The sequence below is a fragment of the Trachemys scripta genome, chromosome 5 (genome assembly GCF_013100865.1).
Source record: "Trachemys scripta elegans isolate TJP31775 chromosome 5, CAS_Tse_1.0, whole genome shotgun sequence".
NCBI lineage: Eukaryota > Metazoa > Chordata > Testudines > Emydidae > Trachemys > Trachemys scripta.
The window spans coordinates 64,840,410-64,856,524 of NC_048302.1; the positions used below are offsets into that span (position 1 = coordinate 64,840,410).

Consider the following 16,115-nt stretch of genomic DNA (forward strand, 5'->3'; position numbering starts at 1 on the left):
TTCTGTGAAAAATACATGTTCTTTTCTAAAACCTAAATCAGCAGTGGTTATTTGCATAAAGAGACTGCTCAGAGCAACAAAAATAAGTCTATTCACAGAACTGCAAGGTGGAAACTTGCTGCTTTATTTAACTGTATCACACCACAGTGGTGGGAAAACTCCCCTGACTAAAATGCGAAGTAAAGGAGGGGCAGAGCATAGCTCCATCCCATAATACACTTGGTAACCCAGTTAACACTCTCACAACCACTTTATTACAATTATACATTCTGATAGTGTGTACTGTGCATTCCCGGATAGCTGCACTGTGAAGGAAATGTGCTGTTTGCAGCTATAGAAAAGCTACATTATGCATGGCATCTTGAGTTTTGCTTCTATTGTGTAAATCAGCCACTTACATTGTGATAAGAACAGGAGTACTTGTGGCACCTTAGAGACTAACAAATTTATTAGAGCATAAGCTTTCGTGGACTACAGCCCACTTCTTCGGATGCATATGCATATGTAGTCCACGAAAGCTTATGCTCTAATAAATTTGTTAGTCTCTAAGGTGCCACAAGTACTCCTGTTCTTTTTGTGGATACAGACTAACACATCTGCTACTCTGAAACCTGTCATTGTGATAAGGTATGCTTCATATTTGCACCTCAGAGTGCTATATAGAGGGTAAACTAAGAATTTGAAAACCTAGGCAGAAGAATCTTAAGCTTTGATTGAAGGAATGAAATAGCTCTCCATACTTCTAACTTAGGATGGGTAGAATAGATTGTAAACTATGAAAAAAAACCTTCCATCAGTGAAGTCTGCTTGTACCATTTTTTTAAACCCTTAGACAGAAAGCAGTATGTAAATGGACATATAATGAGTCTTTATAAATATTCCTCTAAAACACTATCTAGGACAGATGCTTCAAAATACCAAATCATGTGAGGTCAGTAATTCGGCATTTTTAATGTAATCATTAATTCAAACATTTAGCAAGTATATCTGACATGCCAGTGCTCCTTTTGTTGTTGTTTATAATATCATGAGAAGAGACAAAATTTATAAATATTTGGTGACAAAAATATTAGATAAGGTGAAGGTAAAGGTACACCAAAAATCAATTCCATCTTTCAGTCTCTGTCCGTTGAGTGTTACTGTTCTCCACATTCTAAACCAGGCAATGAGCATTACCACACTTCATCTTTCTCCCTCCCTCCAATTATAACTCAACTGAGTTTTATATGACAGACCCTGTGCCAGACTCCCAAAGAAAGAGTATTCTACTGCATGTGCTGGGCTTTTGAAAAGTAACTGAGCCAAGCAAAATCAAATAATTTACTTTGAGTCTGAATTTCTTTTAATTGGAAAATAAGCACAAACCTCCCATCAGGGAATTTTTAAGACTTTCTGCACGGAGAGCATATAGTTTCCATCACTAACTAAGGGGTATGTGAATCATAGTGAACATGCAGAAAGATAATTACTATGTGTTAGAAGCATTTCTCCCAAGAAGCATTTTAGTACAACCAGTCAAGTCTTACAAACACATACATAAACATATTCTCAGAGGGTTATATTTCAAAGACAAGATTTGTTCCAGATAACCACAATGGAAAGAAATGAATCCACCAGATCTCTCTCATTTCATCATACACCTTAAATAATTCAGACATTTAGGAAGGCAAAGAACAGTCACAGAGAAACGACACAGGCAGTGAAGAGAAATATACTCTCCTGTGGTAAAAGACTAGATATTTTATTTATTTAGATTTAAATAAAGGCATTTAAAAGACAGTTCCTGGGATAGACAATCAGACCTTCCCAAGAGTTCTAAATATTGTCCCAATCTCCCCCGCCCCATAATTAGAAGAGTAGTACATTCGCCTACACGCATACAAGCACCAGGCAGGAAAAAAAATACAAACCAAATCTGGATATCTCCACCCCTCACAGTCCCAATTATTTTCTATTTTCTTATTCTTATGTATTGGTAATACGGTAGTGCCTGGGGGGCCATAATCGGGACTCCATTGTGCTTGACATGACATAAAAAGACAGTCCCTGCCCCTAAGAGTTTACAGTCTATTATTGCAAAGCGGTGGGAAAAGCACACATTGCCAGCAAAGCAGGTCTAACCCTTCCTTCCTCCTCACTCCTAACCCAACAAGCACCACACATCCACATGTTGTAAAAACAAGCACTCTTTTGGTCTTGCCTTACAAAGAGGATTCAAAAGACAACACAGTAAAACAGATTTCATGTCCCCCCCTCCCACCCTTTAAAGTGTCCTTTTACTACAGAAACCAAGGAACATATCTCGACGGACAATTAATTCAGTTTAAGGGGGGCAGAGTTACAGTAGCTGTGCATGCTTCCTAACTGTGGCATCTGCAAAAGGCTTATTATGAATGCTGTGTTTTCATTAATTAACAAAAGACTGATGAAATCCTGGGCCCATTGAAGTCAATAGCAAAAACTCCCATTGTCTTTCATGGGGCCAAGATTTCTCCCCATGTACTTTTTACAAAGAGAAAGCTAGCAGAGATCAAGCTGCAAAATACTAGGGTTTACTCAATCATCTACACTGAAGTAAAACTACTGCTTTGCCTTGTGTGCACTTGGATTTCACAGCGAGACCGTTTTCTCATGTCAGTGCTCATAAAAAAGGACACACTACTTGTTCTAGTGAAAACTTATCCTATGTGACAGATGGCAATTTTCTGCAAAATCCTGGACAAACCTTATTGAATTAAGTTTAATCCCTTTGGGATCCATTGTATTAAATATGCAATTGTTTATGTATTATTGGATGTAAATTTTATTGGAGGGGATGTGTGCTAATGTAATTCCTTTGGTTCTCAACTCCTTCAAGTATCAGAGGGGTAGCTGTGTTAGTCTGATCTGTAAAAAGCAACTCTTTCAAGCTTCATTCTGGGGAGGGTGCCTATTGTCTGGCTGATTACCTATTCGTGGTCTCTTCAAAGATCCAAGAGGGATTATCTAAAGACCAGCGGACAAAGAAAGGACATTGGGATAAACAACCTGAATTTAAACTGACTCTTGACCTTTTCCCTGGATCCAGAAAACAGACAGGACCTCCAATCTACAGAGGGCCCCAATGCTTAAGGAAGGATTGGAAGGACTTTGGTCAACTGCAGCCCATAGGGCTGGGTTCTTGTTCAGAGCAAAGCGGTGTGATGAACTTTAAACCACAGGAAAACTCCTGGGTTGTGGGCTGATTGACTACTCCTGCTGGAGTTGGGGGGGTGATCTCTGGTAAGCTTACTATCACATGTATAGGTTCTTTAATTGTTTGAAAATATATTCTCTGTAGTGCTTTTACCTTAAGAATAAAATAGGCTTGCTTAGAAAGTTGTGTGGTAACTTATATCTGTGGGCAATTACACTGTTTTTAGTCTCTGAAGAGAAGGCAAAAGAAGCCTGTTTAGACAGTCTGTATTTTACTGGGAATAACACAGTGAAGGCAGGGAACTCTTCAGCCCAGATCTACAGGCAGGAGAGAGACATGTCTCCATCCAAGAGAGGCAACAGCCAGGGTTGCCAGAAGCCTGAGAAAGGCTAGACCACTGAGGGGAAACACAGATGTAGTTGCCCTCAACTGTGAGGCCCTATAAGGCTATATTTCCAGTAGCAGTTAGAAACTGTTGTGCCCTCTGGGTATAATTAGCCTCTGAGTTTGTTTCTTTGCTTCAATGTCTTGATATCCTGCTCAAGTGCATGGTGTCTGAAGTTCTGTGGAACTAGACTAATGTGAAATTCTTCCTCACCAGTTTGCTTCTACATTTTCAGTTAAACTCAGGAAATGAATTTCTATTTCTGCATAAACTGAGTTATGATGTTTTTAAACTCACCTCCAGAGTCCTAGTGACTATTACTACAACCAATGCTAATCTTCTCCCCTCTAATTTTCTGGGTCCTTACATCACATAAATACCTGATTAATTACCTCTGTGATAGAGCATATCTACAGTGTTCTTGACAATGCAGCACAGTCTCTCATCAAGAGTCTGCAAAATGAACTAATAGAGTAAGCAATAGACCAAAACAAAGATATAAATATATGTGATTGTGTGAGAGATAGAGATGAGAGTGAGATAAAGAAGAGAAAAAATGTACAGCTATTTAAAATGAAACTAGCTACTACCATATTAAAACAAATAAAGTTGACCTTTTGTGTAAGTAACATGGACAGAAAATCTACTCAGAAAAGACCTTATCAAATATGTTGCAGTGAGAGACACCATAGAGCAAAGGGTAACAATGAAATTTGACTAGAGCCTAAAAATTCTTGACTAATGCTTTGTTAAAGTGGTGAAATTGTTTTGCACATTTTTTCACACTCAAATTTTCAACATATTTCTCATTATTTTACATCCCTAAAATTCTACTTTCCTATGAAATCTGGTGAAATCACTGTTTAAACATAAAAACATGCAAAAATATGAATTTTGAAATGTCTTCAAGGCAAAGTCTCCAACACTCAAAGTTGGCCATTTTTCTTTGAAAAATATCCTTTAATCCTGAAAATGAGTCAATTTTCATTCATAATGGTACCAGGTTAAACAGGTCACATAACTGGGCAAATACTTAATGAAATTATAAAAAGTTTCATATTCAAAATAAAATGTTCATAAACTCACTTAAGAATATTTTCCCTTTTTCCCTCCTCTCAAATATTGCATTTACCTGTAGACTTGATTTTAACCTGAGTAATCTAGTTGGACTCACATGCTATAGATCCTGTGATAGCAATAGATGTGCTTAAAATGAAAAACAGGCAATATTCCTATAAGTATATCTATTAGATTATGTGCAATCCTTTGCTTGAACTTGGACATTACTTGCAAAGGAAGTCAGATAGCTACAGTTGGTGCCTGCTGTGAATGACCTAATAATTCTTCTCTATTCAGTCATTAAATGTCTGCAAGCTGTAATGAGACTCAGTTCTTCAGACAGAAATACAAGTAGTGCACTGAAACGCATTTCAATGAGACAAAAGGGGTTGAGCATCTTTATGCATGACTGATTTTCAAGGAGTTCTCTTCCCTGAGATGACAGGAAAAAAAAAAAAACAAAAAAAACTTTAATTTTAGTCTTTCCTTCTTTATCCATGCAGATGACCAGTGATAGTGAATATCTGGCAACTCAAGCAGTGCACAGAAAAATCTAGAGTACTACTAAGCCTCCTTCAGACGTGCTATAGAAATTAAACACAATCATTTCACTATTTGGCCATGATTAAACAGACCATCAACCAATTGGAATAGTCCTCGTCTACATTTGGGCAGTGTGTAGGATACATGTACACGACAGTGAAAAGCAGGCTGCAACCACATGGCAGTGTGTATCTACACACGGCAGTTAAAGGCTCTGACGGGGTGGGGAGGTGTCAGGGAAAGGCTCTGGAAGCAGGGTGCTTGCTCCCAGCAGCATGGGAAAAGTACCCAGAGGTGGGTCTAATTTCCCCCTGAGAGCAGCTGTGCAGGGGAAGAGCAACTCCTGTTCCTCCCATACCGGCAGGGACTAGCAGTTAGGAGCCTCTGGGCTGGAGCGCTCTCAGCAGCACAGGGGAGATCAGACCCACCACAACCTCCAGAAACCTTCTGCAGCTGCAGGAAGCTCCAGAGGTGCTGCCTTCAGAGCTGAGCTCTGAAGGCAGCACATAAGTGAGTGTGGCAATCCAGCAATCTCCCAACAGCAGCTTTGTGACCCCTCCACAACCCCCTTTTGGGTCAGGACTAGGGATGTAAAATACTAAAAATGGTTAACTGGTAAATATTAGTCTTACCGGTTAACCGACCCTAACTGTTAACCCCCAGCCACGCGAGCCAGCCGGCCAGAACAGCCCCAGGCCACACGGGCTAGCCGAAACAGCCCCAGCCCCTCTCCCTTTAATTGGTTAACCAATTAACAACATAATTTTAATTGTTTAATTGGTTAACTTTTTTAACAGATATTTATATCCCTAGTCAAGACTCTGCATGGTTCCAACACCCTGAAATTTTGAATGTAAACATCTGAAAATGTGAATTTGATTAATTTTCAAATCCTATGGCCATGAAATTGACCAGAATGGACATTACATTTGATAGAGGAAGTGCCTAGCAATGGACTGCCACTGGAGCTACTGCTGAAAGCAACTTCTCCAGAAACCCAAACAGACAAGGCAGACAAGAAGGGAGCCCTGGAGGGCTAAGGCTCTAAGGAAAGAACCAGGAAACCTTGTTATGGTGTGTGAGACTGATCTCAGGAAGAGATGACTATTCTTGCACAGATTTTGCAATAAGAGACATCAATGAGTGGGAGTGTGTTTTACAAGATGACTCAATTACGAGAACTACCCCAGCTGAAGATAGTTTCCCAGGATTCCTTGAGAAGCATGACAGGATAAAACTTGGTCCAAAAGGAGAAGGGCACTAGAAGATAGGCCAAATCTATTACAGTTGCAGCAAGTGAACTAGCATGCTCAATGGATTTTCCCTGAAACCAACCACAATTGACCACAGGAATCAATACCGTGCAAACCTACAGACTGAAACTGGAGGATTACGGCAGACAGACAGCATTAGTTCTATGCGTAGATTATCCTCTACTTGATTTTTAATAAATCTTTTGCAAAAATCAGACCCTCCCACATTGTTTGCCCTAATGCTTAAGTGTTTGGGGTCATAGAAGTATCTTTCAAAATGTTAGTGCCAACTGTTGCACATTAATGATCAATTTCTGTCAGAAAGGATAACAAACAACAATCAAGAAGAGTATGAAATGTGGGTGACCATGTGAAATAGAAATATTAATGATGAGCTGCCTTCTAAGCTTAGGATAGTATTTCTTCCTCTCCAGACTGAGTGCACCAAGTAATGTGAAGATTACTTCACAAGTTTAAGCTAAGCTCCGTGGCTACATCCAGAGCATTCCTTGGCACATTTACAAAAATCAGCATGGAAAGAAAACAGATGGATGAGCAAAATGGTTGGGAGAAAATAAGAATGACTTTTCCTCTCCAATTCCCTCACCCAAAATACAATTTTCATCTTTGAAACACAATGAGATATTTCCATAGGTTTGATTTAAAATATTGTAATAAAAAGATTGCATACCTATCTCTTGATCTAATGATAGAACTTATTAGCCTGGGCTGGGAAGTGCCAAAATAAAATGCTGAGACTTGGATCCTAAATGGATAAAAGACCAGCTTCTCTTCTCAATGATCACAGATAGAGTTCCACCACTGTTTCTCTCCTGAAGTCTAGCATCGCACATCATCATCATTCCTCAACTGAACACAAAAAGGTCTTCTACATCTTTCTGTCCCCTCCTCAAAAGTTTCTTTGTTTACATCTCAGTGGCCGTGGTTTACTTTGGGGAGACAATAGGAAAAAAAAACCTCCTTGGACTCTAGTAAGCCTGCCACAAAGGTGCCTATTGTGGTAAGTAATTTTGTGCTTGGAATTGGACCTTCATATAATATGGAGAACAATGAATAGATGGGAGAAACCAGAAGTTGTCAGCAACATGAGCTAGATTTAAACAGAGAGCCACAAGGTTAAAGATGGCACATTCTATTATTAATGGAGTTTCGCCTGAGTAAGGACAGCTGGACGTGCCCCTGTAGTGACTGGTTTAAACTTTGAGGGTTATGCTCTACACTGAAAGACTAGAGACTCTTTCTTGTTTCAAAATGAATGTTCATAATAAGTAGAACAGAGCTTGTAACTTTCACCAGACCTCTCACTGAAGTTATAAAAGAAGCAGAAAGTTGAACAGTTCGGGCCATATCTACAGTATACATCAGTGTAGCTTTATTCAACTCAGTGGAGCTATCCCAATTTACACTGGCTGAGTATCTGGCCCTTCATTTCATGCCCACAGTGGGCTTTTGTTCCCCATTTCCGATTATGGGATATTCTTGACATGGAAAACTTACTAATATGAGCAAAGGAGGAAATTGAACAGCATTTTGCTATTTGGTATCCTTTTATTAAACAAAATAAATCTCTTTACTTCCTGTGTAACACTTATTAAATTGAACCGTTTCAGGACTGCTAAATGTCACTCATTGTGCAGGACACTCAGGACACTTTATGTATTCCCTCAGCCAGCTGGAACCTCACACATTTGGCTGGGCTGATACAGGAGCTGTAGTAACTCCTTTTTTGGCTGCCACAGACTACTGTGGTGCCTGCATTTCAGACATACTCATTAACTCTCCTTCTGTGAATGCCAGATTAGCACATAGCAGCAGCTGCTAGTATGGAGGGGAAGGCCACAGGATCAAGGTGGAGCTGGAATGGAGGACTGAGTGGAAGGCTGTAGAGTCTTAAAAGGTGGCAGGCTCTAATGGAAAGTGGAAAAAGTGGGTGAGACTACCTCAGTCCCCTCTTGCACCCAACAACCCTCAGGGTCCACTACCATTTCTGGCCCATAGCAAAAGTCCCACCTACTACAGCAATGAGCATGTTGTTGGGCAAGCATTTGTGTGAAGTTTCCCCTGCTGCTGCCCTCTAGTTAATCAAATTACTTCATTCACTAGGTGTGTAAATTGGCACCTTTCACCAGCAATAAATCTACATCATTTTCTAAGGTGACCTTTAGAGACAAGTGCACATTACATTTATTGACTCTGTTCCCAATAACTATTTTATCAACCACTCATAAATTGACACCTTTGTTGTTTTAATTTATGTATAAACCATGAATCACCACAAGTACAAAAATCAACTTCTAATGAATAAAACTTTTTTCCTATAGCTTGGTTAAAATACTTCAGTGAGCAAATTCTTATTGGGGATTCATATATAAAATAAGCAAAATATGTATATACTCAGCTCATTTTGGATTATAAGGAGAAAATATTCTAACGGGAAATATTTATTTATATTTCAAAGTCCCGTAACTCTCTCTGCTTCTTTCCCATATTCTTTTAAATTAGAATTTGGTGAATTAAAAAAAAATATGGAATTGTTACTTTTAAGTACATGATTATCTAAGCTAATTACACATGTTCTTCATAGCTACAGGCCTCAGGGTGTATGTCTATACTGCATCTGCGTGCAGGCCTCCCAGCCTGGGTCTACAGGCTAGCAGGCTCATGCTAGCACTCTAAAAACAGCTGTGTAAGATGGTGCTTAGACATTATGGTTTGGGCTGGAGCTCAGGCACTAAAGCCCAAACCCCACCATCCAAACCTGTGCTTTAGAGCCTGAGCGCCAGCCCAAGCTGCAATGTGTCTCCATAGCTATTTTTAGAGCATATAATCCAAAATGAGCAGAACATGTATATATTTTGCCAAATGCATAATCAATAAAATTAAACTATTGTACCACCAAGATGTTGCCTTTAATTCAACTCAATACACTACCCCTATTATGGGGAGTCAGAGGCTCAACTAAGCATTCCCAGCACGATCACAATTTATTTATTTATTTTACTTTATTTTTCAGCAGATACTTTCAATGTAAAAAACAATTCGTGACAACTTCTAGATAGATGCAGGTTTGAAGAAGTTATCTGATCAGTCCACAGAAAATGAAATATGAATCTGTATTTGCTAAATCTTTGATATACTGAATCTCAAATAGGGTCTGATCGAAAAATCTACTGATGTCAGCGAGAATCTTTCCATTGGGCGTTGGGTCAGATCCATAGGATATAGCTATCTCCTCCTCTCCCCTCCCCCCGATTTCTACAGAAATACTACAGACAGAAACCTGTAGAATAAAAGCAACATACTTTGATATTGTATTTCATATCACTAGATAAAGACTTAAAGTCTGGTCCTGCACCAATGAAGTCAATGGGAACTTTGCAATTGACTTTGATGGGTGCAGGATCACCTCTAATGAGAATAGTCTTGGTTTTTTAATGTTGCTCTGGGAAAAAATATGCTGTACAACTATGCCGTTTTGGGAATCATTTCAATTAGATCAGGTTTTGTACCACACTATATTAATCTAAAGCCATGTATTTTCTTTTTAAAAAATGTTTTCCAGAGCAGAAAATTAATTGGAAACATTGGATCCCCTGTCAAGTATACTCCAACATATTCCCTATTAGTGGAATATATAATGTAGCTGGTCAAATGGAATGACATCATACTACAGATGAGCAGGAGACAGCCTAAGAAAGGGCAAGTCTGGACAATTTTGCATTGCAATAGCTAATTTGTAAGCTGTACACATCATATTTAAAGAGTATCATCCAGAAAAACTGGTCTCCACAAAGGTCACTTTAAGAGAAATGTTAGAAGCGGATATGTTCTGCCTTAACACACACTGAATATATTTCTACAGTCCCTTACTGATTATTTATGAACCGCTGATGCTGTGGCTTTGTCATAATTTACAAGTAATTCATGTACTTTGACATTGTTAGAAAAACAGACAACTATGTACTGTAAATCGTTATAGATTTAGTTATTATAAGTAACCAGGTTCAAAATTAAGGAGGCACTGGGTCCTCCCGAAGTCTGGGAGTATTAGGGTTTTGAGTTTAGTTCAGCATATAGTAGAGTGAAGTTTGAATCAAAACTTTCCCAAAAGTTCAAGAGTCTTTGCATCTGGGGTATCAGTTTGGGCCCATCTATAATGACACTATTAATATTCACACACATAACACTACATTTACATAATATTAAGAGCAGCAAAGAGTCCTGTGGCACCTTATAGACTAATAAACGTATTGGAGCATGAGCTTTTGTGGGTGAATACCCACTTCTTCGGATACTTGATAATTTTAAGAATTTGTCAAAAATTAAAACGTGAGGAATTCAGAGATAGGACCAAACATACATAATTGTAATTTCACTGCCAGAACTAAGGGTATCTGTTATTTAGTTCAGTCTCCTATCATCAGAGGTACCTGAGCTCATTCTTCTTCTTAATTATTATTAATACTTTGCATTTCTATAGCCCCTTTCATCTGAGGATCTCAAAGCATTTTACACGCATTAATTAAGCCTCTCAGAACCCTTTCTACAATTCAACACCGGTCCTTTTCTTTTAGCCAATGGTATGAGATAAAGACATGACAGACTAAGTTAGGACTTAGAGTTTGAGGCTCAATTTTGAATTTCCTATAAATCTATCATTAAACTCACTAAAAGAGGAATTTGACATCATAAAGTCATTACAAAAAATCCTGAAAGAAACAAGAGACTAGATCATACTATACACTACAGTGGTTTTATCAAAGCCATAGTTTTGTTATACAAGAGCAGAACACCTTTTTAAACTTTGAACTGCTGTCATGTAACTTAAAAATTACTAGAGTGAGCATTTTCAAATCAAATGTTGCTATGGGGATAAAACCTTTTATTGCAGGGTCCAGCGCACCATACATTTTTGTTAGAGAAGGACTGAAGACAGTGTTCAGATCTGGATCAGGTATAGGATGGAGTTTGAAATTAGATTATGGCTAGTATTTGGATTTGGCTTCTATAGTGCCAAAACCTTTGGAACTGCTCTTGTGAGATTTCAGTTTTTAACTCTGTTTTCTGCCATTTTGGACTTGACATTTCAGCCACATTTGAACCAAAACCATAAGAGTTGGTTAAATCCATGGATCCAAGTCTGAAACAGACACTCTCTTATTGCCCCGAAGAAACTGAAAGGGATCTGAGATTCTACCACTGGCCCATTTTTGGTGTAAATGTACTAGTTGTAAATCCCTGTAGATGGGACTCTGATAGCAAATGCTGATAGAATCATAACTGCAACATATTGAAAACTATGGTGCCATCATTCTAGAACTGAGTAAGAAATAATTCTGCCTTAGACCAAAGATGACAGCATATTTCCCAAAGGTATTATGCTGAGTGGGGAAAAAAGATTGTTATGTATTTTAACATGTTTTACATTGAAATGAAAGCGCAGCAGCCTAAAATTACAAACGGGTGAATACAAAGAAAATGTCAAAATATGGTATCTGGGTAGTGGAATAAAATACTGCATTACACTTAATAAATTGCTATGACTTGGAATTCTATATAAAAGTAAATAAGTTAACATATTCCACTTACCTTTGAAATGTTACTTGATCGACTTGTAGAGCGCCCTGGGGATTTGTCATGCTGGAAAACAAAATTGGACGAATTACTGAATTAGGCGTAACCTAGACCCTACGAGCTCAGACTGAGAAGAAACTGAACTCTTTAATCTTGACTGTGAACATACTGAGTTCTGTGCATACACTTGTGTGTTAGTCCACACGTCGTATACTCTCCAGCAGCTCAGCAACTGGCTGCCAAAATTGCTCATACTGTGCACGCTAAGAAAAACTGAGCATGCTATAAAAAAAATACAGTGGAGACATTAATTTGAATTCTGAATTGCTGTTCAATGTGGCCTCTTTTTGTTTGTTTTTCCATGAACACTTGAGCGAAGAGGTTTGAATATGCATTAATGTTGGGAAGTGCTTGATGTGAACACCCCTATCTGCATGTAAATAAAGATACGTTGTACACAAATATAGGCATTCAATATTCCCACTGATCTCTGTTCATGAAATTTCAATCATCCACTTATGGAGAACAAATGGCAACAAAATGTAGCTTAAGTGACCAATCACACACTGTGAACAACAAATCGTGACTTGTCAGAGACAGTCACAGTAAATAGCTCACAAATATTATATATGCTTAAATATACTAGCATAAAGTGTTTGTTGAATGATTACTAATAAATCAAATTGTGTTTGCAGACAATTCACAGAAAAAGGGCTCCATTGGTTCAATTAACTATTCAGTAATAATACTTCTGCCACTCTTGTATCAGCTTAACTTAGTCTGATAAAAGATGCCTTCTCAAATCTGGATCTCCCTTTTCTAAGAATTTTATTTTGAAGCATAGAGCTCATCCATTCACTGCACCTACTATTTCACTGTTGTATGTTGGAGACAGTAATGTTTTTGTGAAGTTAATACAAAATCAATATTGCTGTTGCAGTTACAGTTCGTGGGTCCAAATACAGTTGGTGCCTCACCCAGGGCCGGCTCCAGGCACCAGCCTGGCAAGCAGGTGCTTGGGGCGGCCGCTCCGGAGAGGGGCGGCATGTCCAGGTATTCGGCGGCAATTCGGTGGACTGTCCCTCACTCCCGCTCGGAGCAAAAGACCTCCCGCCGAATTGTTGCTACAGATCGCGATCGCGGCTTTTTTTTTTTGGCTGCTTGGGGCGGCCAAAACCCTGGAGCCGGCCCTGGCATCACCTTAATAAAAAGTTTGGGAACTGCTGAGATAACAGATGCTCCTTTAGCTCAAGTGATTTAGTTTTGTGTTTTTAGCCCTTAAGGTCCCAGATTCAATCCCCTCTGCACTGGCAATTCCCCACTGTTGGGGAGGAAGGTCTCTGTTCAGGCCCATAATTTCCTGCATGCCATTTAGAGGTTTAAGTGGGGTACCTTGAATGTAGGCCCAGAGAATCCATAATACATTTGGCATGGATATAAAACTGATGTTTGAGACTGTATATTTAAAAAAAATTTCCTAGAGTAAACACTATGAAAACCTACATAAATAGTGCCTGGTTCAAAATTCAGCTCTTCTGGGAAGTAATAGCTACCAGAATCACACCAGCATTTGAATCCACCATCTGAGTTGATAAGAAAAACAGATTATGACCTCCATAAAATATGTATTTTTTTCACATTATATTTTTCAGGTTATATTTTCTACCCTATTTTAAAAGTCTGAAATAATTTTCAAAAAGAAACTTGTTGCATTGTTTGGTCTTAATTGCTGTCAGCATGGAAAAGCTGTTTTTCACACAGGTAGGTGGTGCAAAATGGTAAAAGCTTTTTCTGACAATGCAGGGTACTCACATTTAATCCCCAAACAAAGTTTCCAATGACTGGGAAGGAAATCTCATCTTCAGAAAACTAACGCATGAGAATTAAATGAACTCATTCTTTTCTTTGCTCTCTAGAGAATGCAGATTTTCTGAGTTTACTGTAAATTGGGCCCCCAATCCAGTCAGATTCCAATTTGGGGAAGTAACATGAATATTTTTGGTGAAGTACTAATAAGTGTGTTTTATTTGATGCTGTCAAACATGTTGTCAGTACTATTGAGGTTTTCTGAAAGAAGTGGAAATGTCGGTTACTTCATTCTCAATTAGAATTTAACAAACGTGAAGTTTCCTCTGGAAAACTTTCAATTTGTCTTGCAAAAATAGAATATTGATATTACTACCCAGCAAACATAAATTAAGGGCATACACTGCATTAAAGATATCCACAAGATCTGGCCATCCAAGCACCATTTCTGAAGCAATCTGCCAAACCAGAGTTAACTCCTGACAGAAACTACAGCAGTTTGTTTCTAAGTTTTATAACACATTCCAAAACTTTTCCGTGAGACAACCAACACATTTGTGAATGAAGCAGGTCAGTATCGTCAGTTGTGCCCATCATAGAACACAAATAGCAAGTAAACATGAATTCAAGTGTTTGCTTTGACAAAGTTTACTATTGTAATGGCACTATTAAGAACTTCATGCTATTCTGCACCCATTTGTTTTGTTGCCAGTGCTTCGCGGTGGATAATGCAGTACATTGCGATAGCATTCAGTACAATTTCTTTACTGTTTCATAGTGGCAGCTCTGTCTGTACAAATGCCCACACAGTTTTTCCTATTTATATTGTTGGTGATTATAAATTCATTTAGTAGTTAAAAAATTTCCTTCCTCATTGCATGACTTGGAATTTTTCTGAATAAAAGCATTTTTTCCCCATTAAAGTCCCCCTCTCATACAAACGCTACTTCTTGGCTTTTTGAGCCATGTTAGTTGACTCATCCAATTGTAGTGTGCATGTATCCCTAGCCTTAATTTCTCAAAGACCTGTGTTTTGATATCAGAAGCTATATCTTAAATTCTTCTGTGTACAGTGTTGTCAGGCAGTGGGATAGTTTCCAGTTTTCAGGCAGCTTCAGTACCAATCATGACTTCACAGGTCAATAGCTGCTGGAAGCAGAAGTTGTTCTCCAATCATGCGAGGTGTTTTATTTTTCATTATCCTCGATGATCTGAGATAGGATGCCCGCAATGGTGCTTCTGACACTGTTGCACCTTTACATAAGCAAATTTGTTGTTGCATTTTTTTCTTGCTGTTTATTCGTAAAATGCAATTTACCAGTTTATCAATTAAATAAGGATATCTGGTGTTCAGATGCTGCTGCAATTTTGATGGCTACATGGATTCATTTGTTAATACCTCAGAACAAGCCAGGCACTGTGGTTTTTGATTTTCTCTGGGACCTACAAATCCAAAATCAAATTTTCAAGAATTCTCATCATAATTCTTGATCACAGATTTTGGCACTTTCACTCTTTGTTTCACTGGATTCTTTACTTGAAGCATGTATACATTGATGCTTGTCTATAACTACGTTGCTGTTTCTAACGTAAATATCAGGCATATTCTACAACATCACAAGTGTTATGCTGATATGAGACAGTTGTTAATGTTATTATATGAGAGTTACTTTAATTTTTCAACAGCTTTGAAAAGTTTCTTAGGAGATAGCCGCAGATAACCAGCCATATTATTAATGCTCATAATTTAATTTCTGATGCCAACGTTATGCAATTACTCTGAAGTGAAAGTTGGAAACTGACACCCTACATGCAAAAAGTGTTGAGTTCTACTCTGACGATTGAATAACAGCTGACCTTGAACCCTTTGGTATGCTTACGTATTCTTAAAAACCCAATTAAAATGGAAATATGTAAATTTAGAACCAGGAAGCAAATCACTGTGCTGTTTAAGGAAAACCAGTCTGTTATATTGAGAATTGCTGTCACCTCCCAGCACCCATTTAAATAAATCCTGAAATATGGCGACCCATCTAGAATCTTCCTGCAATCCACTGGTTCATCAGGACCTATCATTTGGTGAATATTATATTATCTGGTAGCAACAGTAGGCTCTGTTTCTTTCATGTGGACCAGCCACGAGACGGGGATGCAAGATGCAATGAAATAATGGGTTACATTCACAAGTTCTGTAAGCCCTAAAATTCACATTTACGGACTCACACAGCAAATCCGCAATCAAACTAGTATTTATATTTTGAACTACCAGGTCTGAGAGCACAACTAGCATTCTGGGATT

The 16,115-nt window shown here is 38.4% G+C and overlaps 2 protein-coding genes across 3 annotated transcripts in view; one reads left to right on the top strand and one right to left on the bottom strand.

Annotated features, from left to right (window-relative positions):
• Positions 1-3,357, top strand: part of TMA16 (translation machinery associated 16 homolog) — a 142,356-nt gene extending 138,999 nt beyond the window's left edge. The window contains exon 7 of the mRNA XM_034770657.1: positions 2,970-3,357. Within this exon, the coding sequence (XP_034626548.1) occupies positions 2,970-3,042 (73 nt within the window). The 3' untranslated portion in view covers positions 3,043-3,357. The remainder of the gene's footprint in view (positions 1-2,969) is intronic.
• The window catches only part of MARCHF1 (membrane associated ring-CH-type finger 1), a 256,595-nt gene that overhangs the window by 94,384 nt on the left and 146,096 nt on the right, over positions 1-16,115 (bottom strand). For both annotated transcript variants that reach the window (XR_004645753.1, XM_034770656.1), the window contains exon 3: positions 12,026-12,076. Coding sequence is in view for 1 of the 2 variants with exons in the window: in XM_034770656.1 (XP_034626547.1) it covers positions 12,026-12,076 (51 nt within the window). In the remaining variant the exon portion in view is untranslated. The remainder of the gene's footprint in view (positions 1-12,025; positions 12,077-16,115) is intronic.